The sequence below is a fragment of the Hyaena hyaena genome, unplaced genomic scaffold (genome assembly GCF_003009895.1).
Source record: "Hyaena hyaena isolate Hyena2069 unplaced genomic scaffold, ASM300989v1 scaffold_27, whole genome shotgun sequence".
In the NCBI taxonomy this organism is placed as follows: domain Eukaryota; kingdom Metazoa; phylum Chordata; class Mammalia; order Carnivora; family Hyaenidae; genus Hyaena; species Hyaena hyaena.
This window is the reverse complement of record NW_024080659.1, coordinates 1,759,701-1,773,899: the sequence shown is the minus strand read 5'-3', so window position 1 is coordinate 1,773,899 and position 14,199 is coordinate 1,759,701. Positions and strand designations below refer to the sequence as shown.

Sequence of the window (14,199 nt, the reverse complement as noted above, 5' to 3'; positions counted from 1 at the left end):
GCGTTTGGACTCTTTGGGAAAGCCCTGAACTGGCCTGGCTGGCTGGCCGTCTCGGCTGTGAAGTAAAGACGAGCGAACTTTCCCGTGGGTGAAACCAGGTTAGGGATGCCACGCCCACCCCGCACCTGGCCTGAGCGGGAGAGACGGTGCTCGCTATTCTGATTAATGCAGCTGCTGCTGTCACCTAAGAGGGACGCTGCGTGTGAAACTGCAGCAGCAGCGGGGGACAGCAGGTGCATCGCCACAGCAGGCAGGACCCCAGGAGGCCTCCTGGCCCTTGGGCCTCCCCTCATCTCAGACGGGGACACTGGGGTCAGAGAGGGGCTCGGCAGAGCTCTCTGCCCATTGGGCCTTTCGTCTCCTGTCTCACTGGGACGGTTTGTTTCTGAGTTCAAGTGTCAGTGACACATTGGGGACCAGGTAGGAGGTAGAGAAAAGCCTAAAAACCACGAAAAGCACGGTGGCCCCAGTCTGCAGAGCTGCCTTCTGGTGCTGACCGGAGTGGGCCTGGGGGGCTGGCCCAGAGGCTCGGTCAAGTCGCACAAAGCCCCGGCTTGCTGGGGGGGGGGGGGAGGTCGTCACTGCATGTAGGGCCAGACACGTGGGACGCGGTGTGAAGGTGCCCACATTGCAGGGCTCTGGTCCAAGTCCTGGTTGTGCCCCAGGCAGACCCGGTGGGACCCCGGCTGCAGGTGCCTGCGTTGCGGGGTCTGGTCTGAGGTCCAAGCAGAGGACGACGAGGAGGTGAGGCCGCAGCCAGGCCGTGAGGCCCGTGTCCGTGCCACCCTGGAACACCTTGGGGTCAGCTGCATTTGGCCTCTGTGTGCTCGTGTCCAGGCAGTGAGGCCCATTGGCCCTGACTCGAGGCCAGGCAGTGTGCCGACTCACTTGGCCTTTATGGGAAAATCTCCTGCCCTGTGTCCCGCCAGAGACGGCAGCGCCAGCCGGGCCGTTGCGGAGTGGGGAGGAAACGACAGGTGCCCTGGGTGGGGGTGAAGGGGCACGGCCGGCCCTCAGCCCTCCTGGGTGCTGGGCAGGAGCCCGCTGTCAGTTCACACGTGCCCACAGGTGCCCACACGTGAGACGCAGCCCAGCTGGGAGGCTCGGGGCAGCGCCTCGCAGACGGGGATGCCCCCCCAGGGTCCCCGAAGCCTCCCAACCGGGACTGCTTCCCGCCGACACAGCCCAGAGGCCGTCTTTCAGCGAACACGCACCGCGCCCTGCTGCCTGGGAGAGGGAGAGGCGGGGCTGAGCCTGCCGAGCCGTCCCCTCGCCGGGCAGCAGCCGTGGCCCCGGAGGAGGTCACTGCATTCTGGGTGCAGATCCCAGATCCCAGCTCTGCCCTCTGGGCCTCGGCGCTGCGGCTGTGAATGCCAGGCCTGCCTTGCAGGGAAGCTCTCGTCATTCTTCCCAAGGTGGCCAGCTGGATTGGCCCTTGGGCCTGGCGGCCTCACTCCTGTGACGGGGTCCTTGGGTAAGATGGGTGTCTGGGGCTCTGCTGGCACAAGACCTGTTGCTGCCTGGAACTGCCCCTGGCCTTCTGGGGCAGGCAGAGTAGGGGGCGCTGTTCACCCCTGCGCTCCCCAGTGCTGCGGGCCCGGATTGAGGCACCCCTCTGGTGGACAGGTGGAGGAGGCTGGGGCCAGAATTGTAGGAACCTGCCTTATCATAACCACGAAAGGCGGGACCAATCGCCTGTGACATGTGGGGAAACTGAGGCACAAACTAGTGAGATGAGCTTGTCTCAGACCAGCAGCGGGTGAGTGGCGTGGCCAAGAGGCCAAACCCAGCTGAGCTTGCTGCAGCACGCCCCCGGCCAGGGGTCTCCTCACCGTCTCCCTCTTTCTCTCCTAGGGCCAACAGATCTCCCATTATAGAGTCCCTGTGTCAGGGACCAGGGATAAAGACGGCTTCCTGCGGCCCGTGAGGACCTCGGGGCCCCTGCGGTACCGCCCTGCTGCTGATGGCACCCAGAGCTCTACCAGGAAAGCGAGCCCAGCCGCAGCAAGCCCGCACTCCTGGCAGGCCAAGGGGGGCCCCGTGCCCCGCACGCTGGCAGATCCGGGGACCCCACGGCCGGCCCGCAATGCCAGCCCCCAGGCCGGTGGCAGGGTCTCTGAGGAGCTGCCAAGCCCTTTTGGCATCCCCTACTCCAAACTGTCCCAGTCAAAGCACCTGAAGGCCAGGACGGGCAGCGGCCAGTGGGCCTCGTCTGATTCTAAACGGAGGGCCCAGGGCCCCCGGGACCGCAAGGACCCCTAGCGCCCTGTGCCTGGGCCTGGGGCTCTGCGGTCCGTGGCCTGTGCCCCAGCCCACACTCCCCAAGCGGGTGTTCCTGGGGCCACGCAGACTGTCCGGAGCCCACCCAGAAGGCAGGAAGGTGGGGCGGACGGCGACATGGACACTCACCTGGTCAGTGCACCAGTACCAGGTGGCCATGATGGTCAGACCCAAGGTCATCCCGGGCCACGGGAGGTCCCCCGAGTAGGGGTCCCGGAACATGTGCATGGCGTCTTCGCGCGGCAGGTGGCATGTCGTGTTGGCGATGGTCCTGGAAGGGACGGCCCGGGCGTAGGCTGCCGCCAGCTGCTCGTACCCGCCGATCTGGTCAAAAGCTGGAGGGGGCGGGGCAGGGATGGGTGGGTGGCTGGTGGCCCTGACTCTGGGCCCCCACTTCCCAGTGCATCGACCTTGACTTTTTCCCATTCACCTTTCCCAGTGTCTGGAAAGGTTATGCAGGGTAGAGGGTTTTACAAGACAGGGGAACTCAGACTATTTTATTTGTATTTAAAAATAATACTATTAAATGAGCATTTTGCACGCGGACACCACAGTGTCCTCTTGACCCCAGATGCCTAGTGGCCTCGGGCCGGTGTTCTCTGTCCAGCTTCGGACTGTCGAATCAAAGAGGCAAAAGTTTTGTTTTGTTCTTTTTTTTGGCATTGGAGAACCTTCCCGGGGAGTCTAAAGTGTTAAAGTCCTGACCCAGGGCTTCTAAAGGATGTGATCTGGGCAGAGCTGAGGACGGCTGGCATGTAGCACTGAGAACAGAAGTCCCAGAAGGGACAAGGGCGTGACCAAGGCCACATGGCCCACCGGCTGGGGCTTGAGCCGGAAGTCTTTCCTCTCGAGACCAGCCCGCATTCACCCCCTCGCTGTTCCTGTCTACCTCAGGGTCAGGGCCCTGTGTGGCCAAGCCCTGGCCCACCTGTGCCTTTTACTGTGTCTGTAATCACTCCCTCCCGTCCAGGCTGGGCCTGGCTGCCTGGAGCCCAGGCCAGGCCGGGGTAAGTACTCAGGGCAAACGTACAAACACTATACAAAGATCGGAAATTGCCGGGCCACAGGAGCCTACAGTCTGGGTCTGGAGGAGGCTTTAGGGCCTCTCTGTTTCACCCTCGGTGGGATCCTCCTGGCTTTGACTGCATACTTCCCTGGACGGGAAGTTTAGTACCTATTTATTACGGGAGCCCTCTGAGCTTCTTCCAGGTTCCCAGACCAATATCACCGACCCGTGTAAACCCTCTTCCCTCCCCCCTGCTGTCGTCCAGCAGCCTGTTGCAGCGCTTCTTGGGATCATGCACACGATTTTAAACAGTTGGAGCAGGTGCCTGGGCAGTTTTTTGTGGTTTCCTGATTGTGTGGGCACATGCCCTCGTCCTTACCTCACCACCTAGCCCTGAGCCAGGACGGGTGCACTGGCCCTGCATTCTTGAGTCACCTGAGATGACCCAGAGCTGGTGACAACTGGCAGCCGGGCGGTAGAGGTGGGAAAGGGACATGCAGCCTCTGTCACCCAGGGGAGGGTGACGGGGGGCTGACTGCCTCGTGCCTTGACGTTGTGAGTCCACCCCCCTGCCCCCGCCCAGTGTTGGCACCTGGGTCCTAACAGGGCAGACCCCCGAGAGCAGTGGCTGCTGGGATAGCCCCTTCAGCCCCTCACCTTTGACAGTCAGGATGATGGCCCCCACCACCATGATGAGCGTTTGCAGGGCGTCCGTGTAGATCACAGCGGCTAGACCCCCTGTGGGTAGAAAAAAGGGAGCTAGAGAAGGCTGTGCCTCGAGGAGGGAGGGATGGCTGTTCCATGCACGTGTCCCCTGCCCTCTCACAGGTGTGGGAGCTGTGGGACCACACACCTGGGCCGGCAGAGCCCGATTCAAATCGTCGCCGGACAGGCTGTGCAGCGAGGTGGCCCCCCGGCCCCGCCCTCCTCTCGGGCTCCTGTACTCATGTGCCCGGTCACGTGGACGCCCGGGCTGGAGGTCAGGTTCCCTCCCTGCGGGTCCCCCCCCCGCCCCCCGCCAGGGCGCTGTACCTGCGATGGTGTACAGGGCCGTGATGGCCAGCATGAGGATGGTGGAGAGGTAGAAGTTCCAGCCCAGACAGATGTGCACAAAGAGTGCCCCCGCGTACAGGTCGATCTGGGGAACGGGAGAGGAACTTGTGCGGGGGCCCGAGGTGACCGCAGGACCCAGGCACCGCTCACTCTATGTGTGGCCTCAGTGCCCCGTGGACAAGGAGGGAGAGACCCCCACGCCCGCCGGCGCTGCTGTGAGGGTGGGAGGAGCTCGTGGCCGTGCGCGAGCAGTTGTGCGGGGGACGCTGCTGATGTTAATAAAGTCCCAAGTGGCCAATGCCCAGCAAAGAGCAGTGTTGTTCTTGAGTCTGGCCCCTGCCTGGAGACATAAAAGGAGGAGCTCTGTGTCCTTGGTTCCCAGGGGTCCTTGACAAGGAGGAGTCCAGGAGGGCTTCCTGGGGGAGGCTCGAGGAGACTAATGGGCGTGGGGAAACAGGTCTGCAGCCCTGAGCCCCAGGCTGGTCCCCAGAGGCTGCCCTGGATACAGCCGCTGCCATCCCAGACCCTGGGGCTGCATATGGGGCTGGAGTCCTAGTCCTGGGGGTGGGAGCCTCATACCCCTAATCCTGCTCCCCCCCCACTACTGGGGGAGCCCAGGGAAGGAGGGCAGGACTCTGCCCTGTGAGCTCAAGGGCCTCCACTCTGCCTTCCAAATCTGCCGTTCTGGGCCTGCTTAGTACGGGGGAGATGACCGGAAATACAGCCTTTGGGACCAACAGGCTCCCAAGAGGGCAGAGCGAGCTGCGTGGGACCAGCGCGTACGGGGCCCCTTCGAACTGCGGCAGTGCCCGGCCCAACCCGGAGCTGACCAGCACTGCCCAGTTGGGCTAGTGGAGCTCCGATGTCCCCAGACCCCAAGCCCTAAGGACACCGAGCCCAGGAGGAGCCTGGCGTCACCCCAAAGCCTTGTTCCCTGTCCCTCTCCATCCAGGCCCCTCCTTTACCCTCCCTGGGAGAGAGAGACCAGCCAGTGTGGACTCTGACAGGTGTCAGGTCGGCGGCCCCTCACTGCGGCCCCTGGCGGTGGTGCTGTGTGAGCGGGAGCGTGTGTGTGTGTGTGTGTGTGTGTGTGTGTGTGTGTGCACTTGTACGCGTGTCTACCTCCAGCCCAAGGAGGGAAGCCCAGGGTTGTGAATACGAGAGCAGGAAGGACTCTCCAAGCGCCTGTCCCATCAGACCAGAGGAGACACGGAAGCCTGGGGAGGGGACGGATTTCCCTGAGGTCAAGCCCCACCAGGCATCAGAGATTGGAGTCGCCAGGTGGATGGGAGACAGGAGATCTCTAGAGAGCAGAAGCCCCCTCCTCCCGCCTGCTCATCAGCCACCACGCAAGACCCCTCCCTGGACCCCTGCTGTCAGAGCAGAGCCCTGACCTGTGTGGCTGGCCTTCAGGCCCTGGCCACTCGTCTCTCTAAGCCCAGGGGACTCTGGTCACAGCAGACTGGCCGCCATTCCACGCCCAGCACTTCGCTGCCTCCAGGCCTCGCTGGCAGGTCCCTGTGTCTTGGAGCTGCCGTCTGCACACACCCCCCACCCCGTCTTCCAGAAGTGTCTCCTGGATGTCCTGCTCCCCTACCTCAACCCCTCAGGGACTCTCTGCTGGAGCTGTGGGCCCCGAAGAGCCATGAGGACTTGGACAGATGTCAGGAGCAGCACAGGCACAGGTGTGGAGGTGACACTAGGCTCCTGTCCTCTCCCCAGAACCCTGCAGGGCACCCCCAACGGCTTGTGCTGCAGTGGACATGGGATTGCCTACAGGCTCCCTGACCAGGCACTTTAGACAGCACCCAGCCCAACTGGACCTCTCCTGCAGCCCGAGCCCGGTCTCCTGGCAGCCCAGGGGAGCTGCGGCCTCGTAGGAGCTAAGAGCCCTGAATCGTGTCCCTGGCCGGCTGTGTCCTCGCCATGTGGCTCTGTGCAGGTCACGTCCCCTCCTGAGCCTCAGTGGCCCTTATCTGGAAAATGAGAAGCAGATGTGGAGGGATGGGCACAGGTGCAGGCCCAGCCACCATCAGCCTGCCCTCAGTGGAGGCTGGCGGAAGGGGGAGCCGGACCTCCAGGGGTGGCCCATCTCCATCGAGGCCACCCCTGTCCCTTCAGGGCTCCAGAAACTTCTCACCTTTGCCACACTCCCCGCACCCGACCCACTGGCCACTGCTGTTGATTCTGTTTCCAAAATACTCCCACGTCCCCCACTCTGTGCCCCAAGCGTTTGGAAGCCCCTCACCGGCCCCTCCTGCACTCAGCTTGTTCGAAGGAAAATCAAGGTCTCTGCATTTCCACCGCGCATAGAATAAAATCCAGCTAGCCAGGCCCAGAGGTCCTGTGTCGTCCACCAGCACCCCCGTCCCCGTCCCCTTCACGGCTCACCCCTCCCTGAGCTCCACGGCTCCCTGTGCTCCAGCCTCACCCCTTCCTTCAGCTGCCTGAAACCTGGCGTTTCCCATACCGACCACTCTCTCCAAAGGGAACCTGCTCTCATCGTTCTAGATTTCAGCCTCGTCTCTGCTCCTTTTATCAACGTTTTTACTATTATGACTGTATCAGTCTGTTTACTTATCTGTCTGCAACATCAAGCTCCCAGAAAGCAAGCAATGTGTTTATGATCCAATGCTCACTCGGGGCCTGGCACAGAGTAGGTGCTCAAATAGGTATGTGTACATATGCATGTCAGGGTTGGCACAGCAGAGCCCACGGGCCTAATCCAGTCCCCACACATCGCTTTTGTTTCTCCCTCCAGCAGCAAATCTAAGTAGCTTGTGGGTGTCCTGCAAAGCCAAAACTATTTACTTGCTGGCCCTCCACAGAAAAAATTAGCGGGCCCCCGGCATATATTTTTTTCATTCAGTCCTATGCGCGATGCCAGGCATATGGCACTGGGAGTGCATCCGTGAAGAGAGAGAAGAAATGAGGGAGGCAGACAATAGCCATTCTAAGTGAATCATCCAGACTGTCTTCAGACCAGAAGATAATCCGTGTATGAAAAAGAGGGAGAGCAGGGCAGGGGCGGGCCTTCCTGCGAAGGTGAAATTTGAAAGATTTGACAGAGATGAGGAAGTGAGCCATGTGGACATCCAGGGGAAGAAGGTTCCAGGCAGAGAACACAAGTGCAAAGGCCCTGAGGCAGGTCATGCCTGGTGTGTCTATGGATGTGCACAGAAGCCAGCATGGCTGCAATGGTGCGTGTGACAGAAGAGGGACATGTGAGCTTGGCAAGGTGGCCGGGGCCCCATCTTGGAGGATCTTGTAGGCCATGGTTGGCTTCTGCTCCAAGTGGCCTAGGGTGTTGTGCCCCGTTTCTCTATTTTCCAGAGGTTAAATGACCAGCCCAGGGACACGCAGTGATGGGGCTCAGTGGGCCCCGGCCCCATCTGAGGGTCAGGATGGTGATCCCTGCACCCTGCCTTGAATGTTCTCTGCACGGCAGCGCCCCCACCCGAGGGATGACAGCAGGTGCACCCTGTGGTCTCTGTTGGGACAGGCTGCAGCTGGGCCGATGCTGGACTTGCAGACGCCTGGGGCATTCCCAGGGCTCTGCCCAGTGAGGTCAGGGCCTCTGGGGGCCAGCCTGGCACATGCACTTCAAACAGTTCAGCCCAAAGCCATCAGCCAGGGCAGCCCCGGTCCCGCCCAAACCAAGCCGGGCAATGAGTTTTCCTCCCGCTTCCCTCTCGGCTTCATCCGGCAGCCCAGCTCTGGCATTGGAGCCCCAGCCTTGATGTCAGTGGGTGGTTTTCCGTTTTATAGGAAGGTAAATCGAGTCATCCCCCATTACGGTGTGGAGTTTGAAGCTCCAAGTCCTGGCTGCTTCGGTGCGGAGCAGTGGCCGGGCCCCCGGGGGCTAGGAGGCCAGGAGGTAGAGGCCTGGGTTCTGTGGTCTCCGCCTGACTCACCATGACCTTGAGCAAGTCACAGTCACTCTCTAGGCCTCAGTGGTCTCATCTGCACAGTGGGGTTGCAGGATGACATGGTCTGTAAGGACCTTCCTGCTGAGCAATCCTTCCTTCTGGAGTCCCACACAGGCCGCCCCCTTGACGCTTGCCCGGAGTGAGGTCCAGCCCCCCTCCAGGCCCATCAGCAGGGTGACACTGGGGGGCAGAGAATGCGCACACAGGTTGGCCTCACCGGGCCCCAGCGGGCAGTCCCCACTCTGGCTTCTCTCCCCTGCAGTCTGTCCACGGAAATGTCCCAGAGACACTAACACAAGGCTGGCTGTGTCAGTCCCCTGCTCCAAGCCCCCGTGTCCCTCGGTGCTTTGGGCCCTTACCATCAGAGCCCGCCGGTCTCATCTCCCACTGCAGCCCTCAGGGCGAGGCCAGGGGTGGGACCCTGGCAGCGAGTGGGCTCTGTGTGAGGGCCGGACACTGGCTCTGGTTTGCCTCAGTCCCCACCGCTCCCTATTGCTTTACTCCCAGCTCTTGACACTGTTTCACCTCTGGTCCCAGAAGTGTCTGATGTAGAGACACCCAGAATCTAGACCTCCCGACCCGACCGGCTCCTGGACACATCCTACACCCCCCGCCCATCTCTCTCCTTGGCATCGATTCCCCTCCCCCATCAGGGTCCCTTTCTCCATTCCAGCCCAGCTTCAATGCCACCTCTTCCAGGGTCTGTACATGATTCCCTATCTATACTCCCGCCTCTCACTGTCCTGAGTGCCAGGAAGCCAGGGGCCGGGTCTGGCTTATTTCTGTAGCCCTGGCTTCCAGGGAGGCGGCTGGTATGGGGCCGGGGCCGGGGGTGCTCAGGAAATGTGGGAGGAGGAGGAACCGGGCCTCAGGGGTGATGCAGAGCCAGGTCCCTCGGGTCTCTGGAGGGAGGCCCAGAGGAAGAGAGCCTCACATAGGGCTCTGAGAACCTCTAGTGAAGAAGGCAGTGCAGTGCTCGCTGGCTAAGTACCCCGCAAACCTCCCCACAGGAACGAGCAGCTCTAGGACACCCCAGTGGTCCCCTGTGGGTGCGTAGCAGGTGGAGACCCAGCTCAGACTCCTGGGTGCACAGGGACCACCAGCCACCCTTCCCACGCCCGAGGTGGGGAGGGGACCGATCAATTCTGGGCAAACCCCCCAACAGGGGCCCATGAAGGCTCGGGGGGACCCCAGGCCTGCATCAGGGCTCCTGGCTCTGCGGGAAGGCCTCCACTCCCTCCATGGAATTGAAGGCCCCCATGGTTTTTCTGTCCCAGAGCCGAACTGAAGAGGAGGCGACTTCACACCGAGGAGAAAGGCTGGCCTCGGTGAGCACTTCCCGGTACCACACAGGCCCCACACCCCTCACGGCAGCCATGAGAGGCAGGCACAGCCCGGCCTCTTTACGAGCAAGGAAACGGAGGCCCGCGGCCTTGTCTGGGTGCACACAGCCAGAAGCAGGCCCTGCTCCCCACCTCCCTAGCTCTTTCAGAAGCTGGGGCTGAGGGAGGCTGGATGGCCTTGAAGGTCAAGGTCGGGGTGCCCATGGACTCAGGAGCAAGAACCAGAAGACATGGCATTACCATGATGTCACCAGAAAGCCTGAGACAAGTGACTCCCCCTCCTCGGACCTCAGTTTCCCTATCTGTAGCATCAGGGGCTTTTGGACAAGATCGGCCCTCAGTGATCCTTGACTGACATTCGAGGTGCGCTTTCTGCCCTTACCCTTCCAGGGGGACCAAGTCCAGGCTCCCGAGGAAAAAGAGGCCTGGTGTGCCCACTAGGGAGGCACCCCAATACCAGGAGGCTGCCGCCAGGGGTCAGCTTCATGAAGGAGCGGACGGGCTGTGGCCGCTGAACAGCCTGAGACCGTGCGGGCTCTCAGCGCCCCCTAGTGGGCAGTCCTGGCTCGCTGGCACGCTGGCCCAGGGAAGACAGCCAGGCTGACCCCAGGCTCCCACTGGTGGCCTCTCATAGTGCGAACCCCGAACGCCCTCATATCTAGACCCAGGGCAAACCAGGAGTCAGAAGGCCTGCTTTTGGGCCCCGACCATGCCAGCTGCCGAACCTGCATTCTGGAAGTCCTGGTCCAGCTATCCCAGACTCACTGTGTAGGCAAGCCATTGTCCCTCTCTGGGCCTCAGTTTCCCCAGCTGCTGAACAAGAGACAGATGGGAGGATGTCGGGTGTGTCTGAGGGGCCCCCAGAGCAGGGATGATCCCAGGAGATGCCAGCTGGATGCTGGGAGTCGGGGCGGCAGCTCACCGATATCTTGGTGAAGACGGACAGCAGCAAAGACAAGACAGAGAGGTACATGCGAATCCGCTGGCCTCCGTAGCGCTTCTGAATGTACTCAGGCATGGTGACGATCTGGGGGGGACAGGGAGCAGGAACTAAGCACCCCCCCACGGAGATCATACCCAGCTGTCAGGGCCCAGAGCTTCTCAAGGACAGGACAGGCCCACATACTCATTACCATCCCACAGCCTGGGACACGGACTAGGGACAGAAGGACAAGTTTGGAGGCTGCTGTGACAAATCTGGAGGATCTATTGATGCTCGATGGGGAAGGACTGGGAGACATCCAGAAAATAGAAACCACTGGATCTCGTGACTGCTTGGTGGGCCAAAGGCGTGGGCAGAGCTGGGGACAGTGTTGCCCAGGTGTGCGGCCCAGGTGTGTGGCTCAGGTGTGTCGCCCAGATGTGTGGCTCAGGTGTGTCGCCCAGGTGTGTGGTTCAGGTTTGTTGCCCAGGTGTGTGGCTCAGGTTTGTTGCCCAGGTGTGTGGCTCAGGTGTGTCGCCCAGGTGTGTGGCTCAGGTTTGTTGCCCAGTTGTGTGGCTCAGGTGTGTCGCCCAGGTGTGTGGTTCAGGTGTGTTGCCCAGTTGTGTGGCCCAGGTGTGTGGCCCAGGTGTGCGGCCCAGAGGTGCCACCTGTGTGCTTGAGCATCACCCCCCAGGTGCAGTGGGCAGGGGCTGTGGGAACCAGCAGCCACAGTTCCCAGGCTCGCGGCTTCAAGGATAGGCCTTCATGGGTTGACCGGAATGTGAGTTGGACTAAGAAGAACGCAGTGGGCTCGCTCCACCACGTCAAGCCGGGGTTCTTGCTCATCAGCACCGCCAAGAAGGGGGAGCAGGACCCCGACCCAGGTGAGGCCACCCTGTGTCCCCGGGACTAGACTCACCTCTGAGGAGATGTAGATGGGCACGAACACCCATGCCAGGGCCAGCAGCACATACGTGGCCTGAGGGGACAGGGACAGAGTGAGCACAGCACGCCCCGTTCCCATAGACCCTGCATCCAGGACCAGCCCACTGGAGACCTGACTCGCCAGAGAGCCTGCAGAGGGAAGAACTCGCCTCTTCCCCTCCCTGTGGCCAAGGCTAACAGCTCCCTCCATGCTGGCCTGTCCAGCCCCTTGGCGTTCCGAGGCCCAGACTTTCCCAGGAACGCCGCCCGTCCAGACACTGGCTGCCCCTCGGGCCGAGGTCAGACCTCAGTGGACCCCGATCCAGCACCTTTCAAGCCCTCTGCAGCCTCTCACAGCCGCGGCCAACCCTGCCCGCTGGCCACTTACATTCCACTCGAAGCCCGCCACGGCCAAGCCCCCGGCCGCACCCGAGCCCGCCAGTCCAATAAAGAGGCCTGAGCCCTCTCTGCTGGCAAAGAGAGAGGCTCCAATCTGAAAGACAGAGAGGAAGAGGAATCAGCGGCAGGCTGCCCCCGCCAGACGCCAAAGCCCATTCCCGGCATCCCGTCCCTCCCCGCACTCCCAGCTTGGGGGCCCCCTGCCGGCCTCAACCTGCCCCATCGCCGGGCCCCCCACCCCGGGGCAGTGACCTTGGCCGAGGAAGACACACAAAGCGACCTCAGGGATGAGCCGCTAGCCAGCACCTGCTTCCGGAGTCAGATGTGGGGGAGGGGGGCGGGACACTCACCGGCCACCAGGTCATGTCCCGGCCCGCCAGGAAGTAGCCTCTCACCGTGTTCCTGCTGGCCCGGCATGAAGACTGCAAGAACAGAGACAGAAAGCGGAACTCGTGCGCGCACACGGAGGGAGTGTAAGACGATGCCCCCCGCCACGGTGGGGAATCCATCAGCAGGTTCCTTGGGGACTTCAACCTTCAACATTCAGTTCAACACCTGATGACCCAGCGAGAGAACTGGAAACAGGTGTTCAAACCGAACTCGTCCCTGAATGTCCAGAGCAGCGCTGCTCACAACAGCCGCGAGGTGGAAACAACCCAGCCGCTCAACAACTGATAAGCCAAACGTGGTCTATCCTACACGGAACAGCACCCAACCCTCGGGAGAAATGAAGTGCGGACACCTGCGGCAGCACGGGTGGGCCTCGAGAACACTCTGCTAAGTACAAGGAGTCAGGCCCTTGTAGGATTCCGTGTATGTGAAATGCCCACAGCAGGTGCATCCACAGAGGCAGGGAGTCGATGTGTGGTTCCCAGGGGCCGAGGAGAATGGCAAGGGGTTGATTGCTAATCGGTATGGGAGGGTTTCCTTTTGGGGTGCCCAAAAGTTTGAGAGCCAGAGGTCACGAATGTCCTCAACACCCCCGAAGTGTACACTTTAAAATGGTTTAAATGGCAATGTGAGATTGGGTGAATAAAACTAAAAGAGCAGAGGGAGTCAGATCCTTCTCCACCGCCTTCCATCCCAGCCCCTGGGCCCCGTGGGCCCACTCCTCCCCTTCATTCATGTCCAGCCCGCTCGGGACCACGGCCCAGGCCCCTGGAGGCTCCCCCTGGGGGAGCGATGGACACGGACAGACCAGGGAGCCGGGGACCGTGAGCTGACCACCGCCCTTGACTAAGGCACCCCATGCTGGCCCAAGACGGGGTCCTCCATACTTCTTATCCCAGACCCGCCAAACAGCCTCAGGGCAGTTACTGGGGCTTTAAAGGTCAAGTCTAAGTTTCGATCATTCCACAGTGAGTAACTAAGATGAGATTTTTTAAAAAAGATTTTTATTTTTAAGTAATCTCTGCACCCAACGTGGGACTTGAACTCACAAGCCCAAGCGCAAAGCGTGGCATGCTCTACTGACTGAGCCAGCCAGGCGCCCTGAGGCTGAGATTGTTGCCTCTGGATGAGGACTTTGAGCCAAGGATTCTGAGAGCCCTTTGGCCTTGATTTCTAACTTCGAGTATTCTCACCTCGGATACATGTCGAAGAATTATCAGTTAGGTATTCTTGAATATCTTGGTGGGGGTATGGGATTTTGTGCTCCACAATATAATTAAAAATCTGAAATCAGTTGCCTGGGAGCAAATCCTGGCTCCTCTGCTTCCTGGGTATGACGGTGGGCAAGTTACAGCACCGATATGCCTGGGTTTCCTCATCTTTCGTGCAGGCCTTCCCTTGCAGGGTGTCTATGAGGATTAATGAGTTAATACATGTAACCCTCTGACAATAGTGCCTGGTACCTAGTAAGTAAGTTCAAGAAGGGTCAGTGATTATAGGGATTTTCCAAGCCCTCACTTAGTGCTACCTGGACAGGAGGAAATGAATAGATGTGAAATTGAGAACAGAAGACGTTTGAAAAGAGGGACATAGGAGGTGTATTTAGATATATATTTTGCATTCCTTTCTCCCAACATACATATCCTAACATAAGGCTGGATCACAAAATAAATTCATCAAAATACAGGCCTCTTTCTTCCTGACTTTAATTGCCAGATCCCCGCCTCCCATATTCAAGATGATTCACCTGAATTGTCTGTATCTGACATCCAAAGCTTTTGTCACGGCTCCCGCGCCTCTCTCCCACCCGACCTCCCATCACTTTCTGTGAGCTGCAACCCAACCATATTGAATGCAGTACTATCTGAAGACTCTCACGATCTTGGCTGGGATGGCCACATCCAGCTGTGTGGGCCGTGCACTGTGCCACTTCCAAAGCAGCTCTGTTCTCGG

General features: G+C 60.6%; 2 protein-coding genes across 2 annotated transcripts in view; one reads left to right on the top strand and one right to left on the bottom strand.

Annotated features, from left to right (window-relative positions):
- FAM83G (family with sequence similarity 83 member G) overlaps window positions 1–3,325 on the top strand; it is a 28,059-nt gene extending 24,734 nt beyond the window's left edge. Inside the window, exon 6 of the mRNA XM_039227362.1 lies at window positions 1,855–3,325. Within this exon, the coding sequence (XP_039083293.1) occupies window positions 1,855–2,262 (408 nt within the window). The 3' untranslated portion in view covers window positions 2,263–3,325. The remainder of the gene's footprint in view (window positions 1–1,854) is intronic.
- SLC5A10 (solute carrier family 5 member 10) overlaps window positions 1–12,236 on the bottom strand; it is a 53,347-nt gene extending 41,111 nt beyond the window's left edge. The window contains 7 exon segments of the mRNA XM_039227363.1: window positions 2,410–2,615; window positions 3,944–4,024; window positions 4,319–4,424; window positions 10,534–10,638; window positions 11,453–11,512; window positions 11,846–11,950; window positions 12,207–12,236. Of these exon segments, the coding sequence (XP_039083294.1) occupies window positions 2,410–2,615; window positions 3,944–4,024; window positions 4,319–4,424; window positions 10,534–10,638; window positions 11,453–11,512; window positions 11,846–11,950; window positions 12,207–12,221 (678 nt within the window). The 5' untranslated portion in view covers window positions 12,222–12,236.
- Window positions 12,237–14,199: the final 1,963 nt, after the last annotated feature.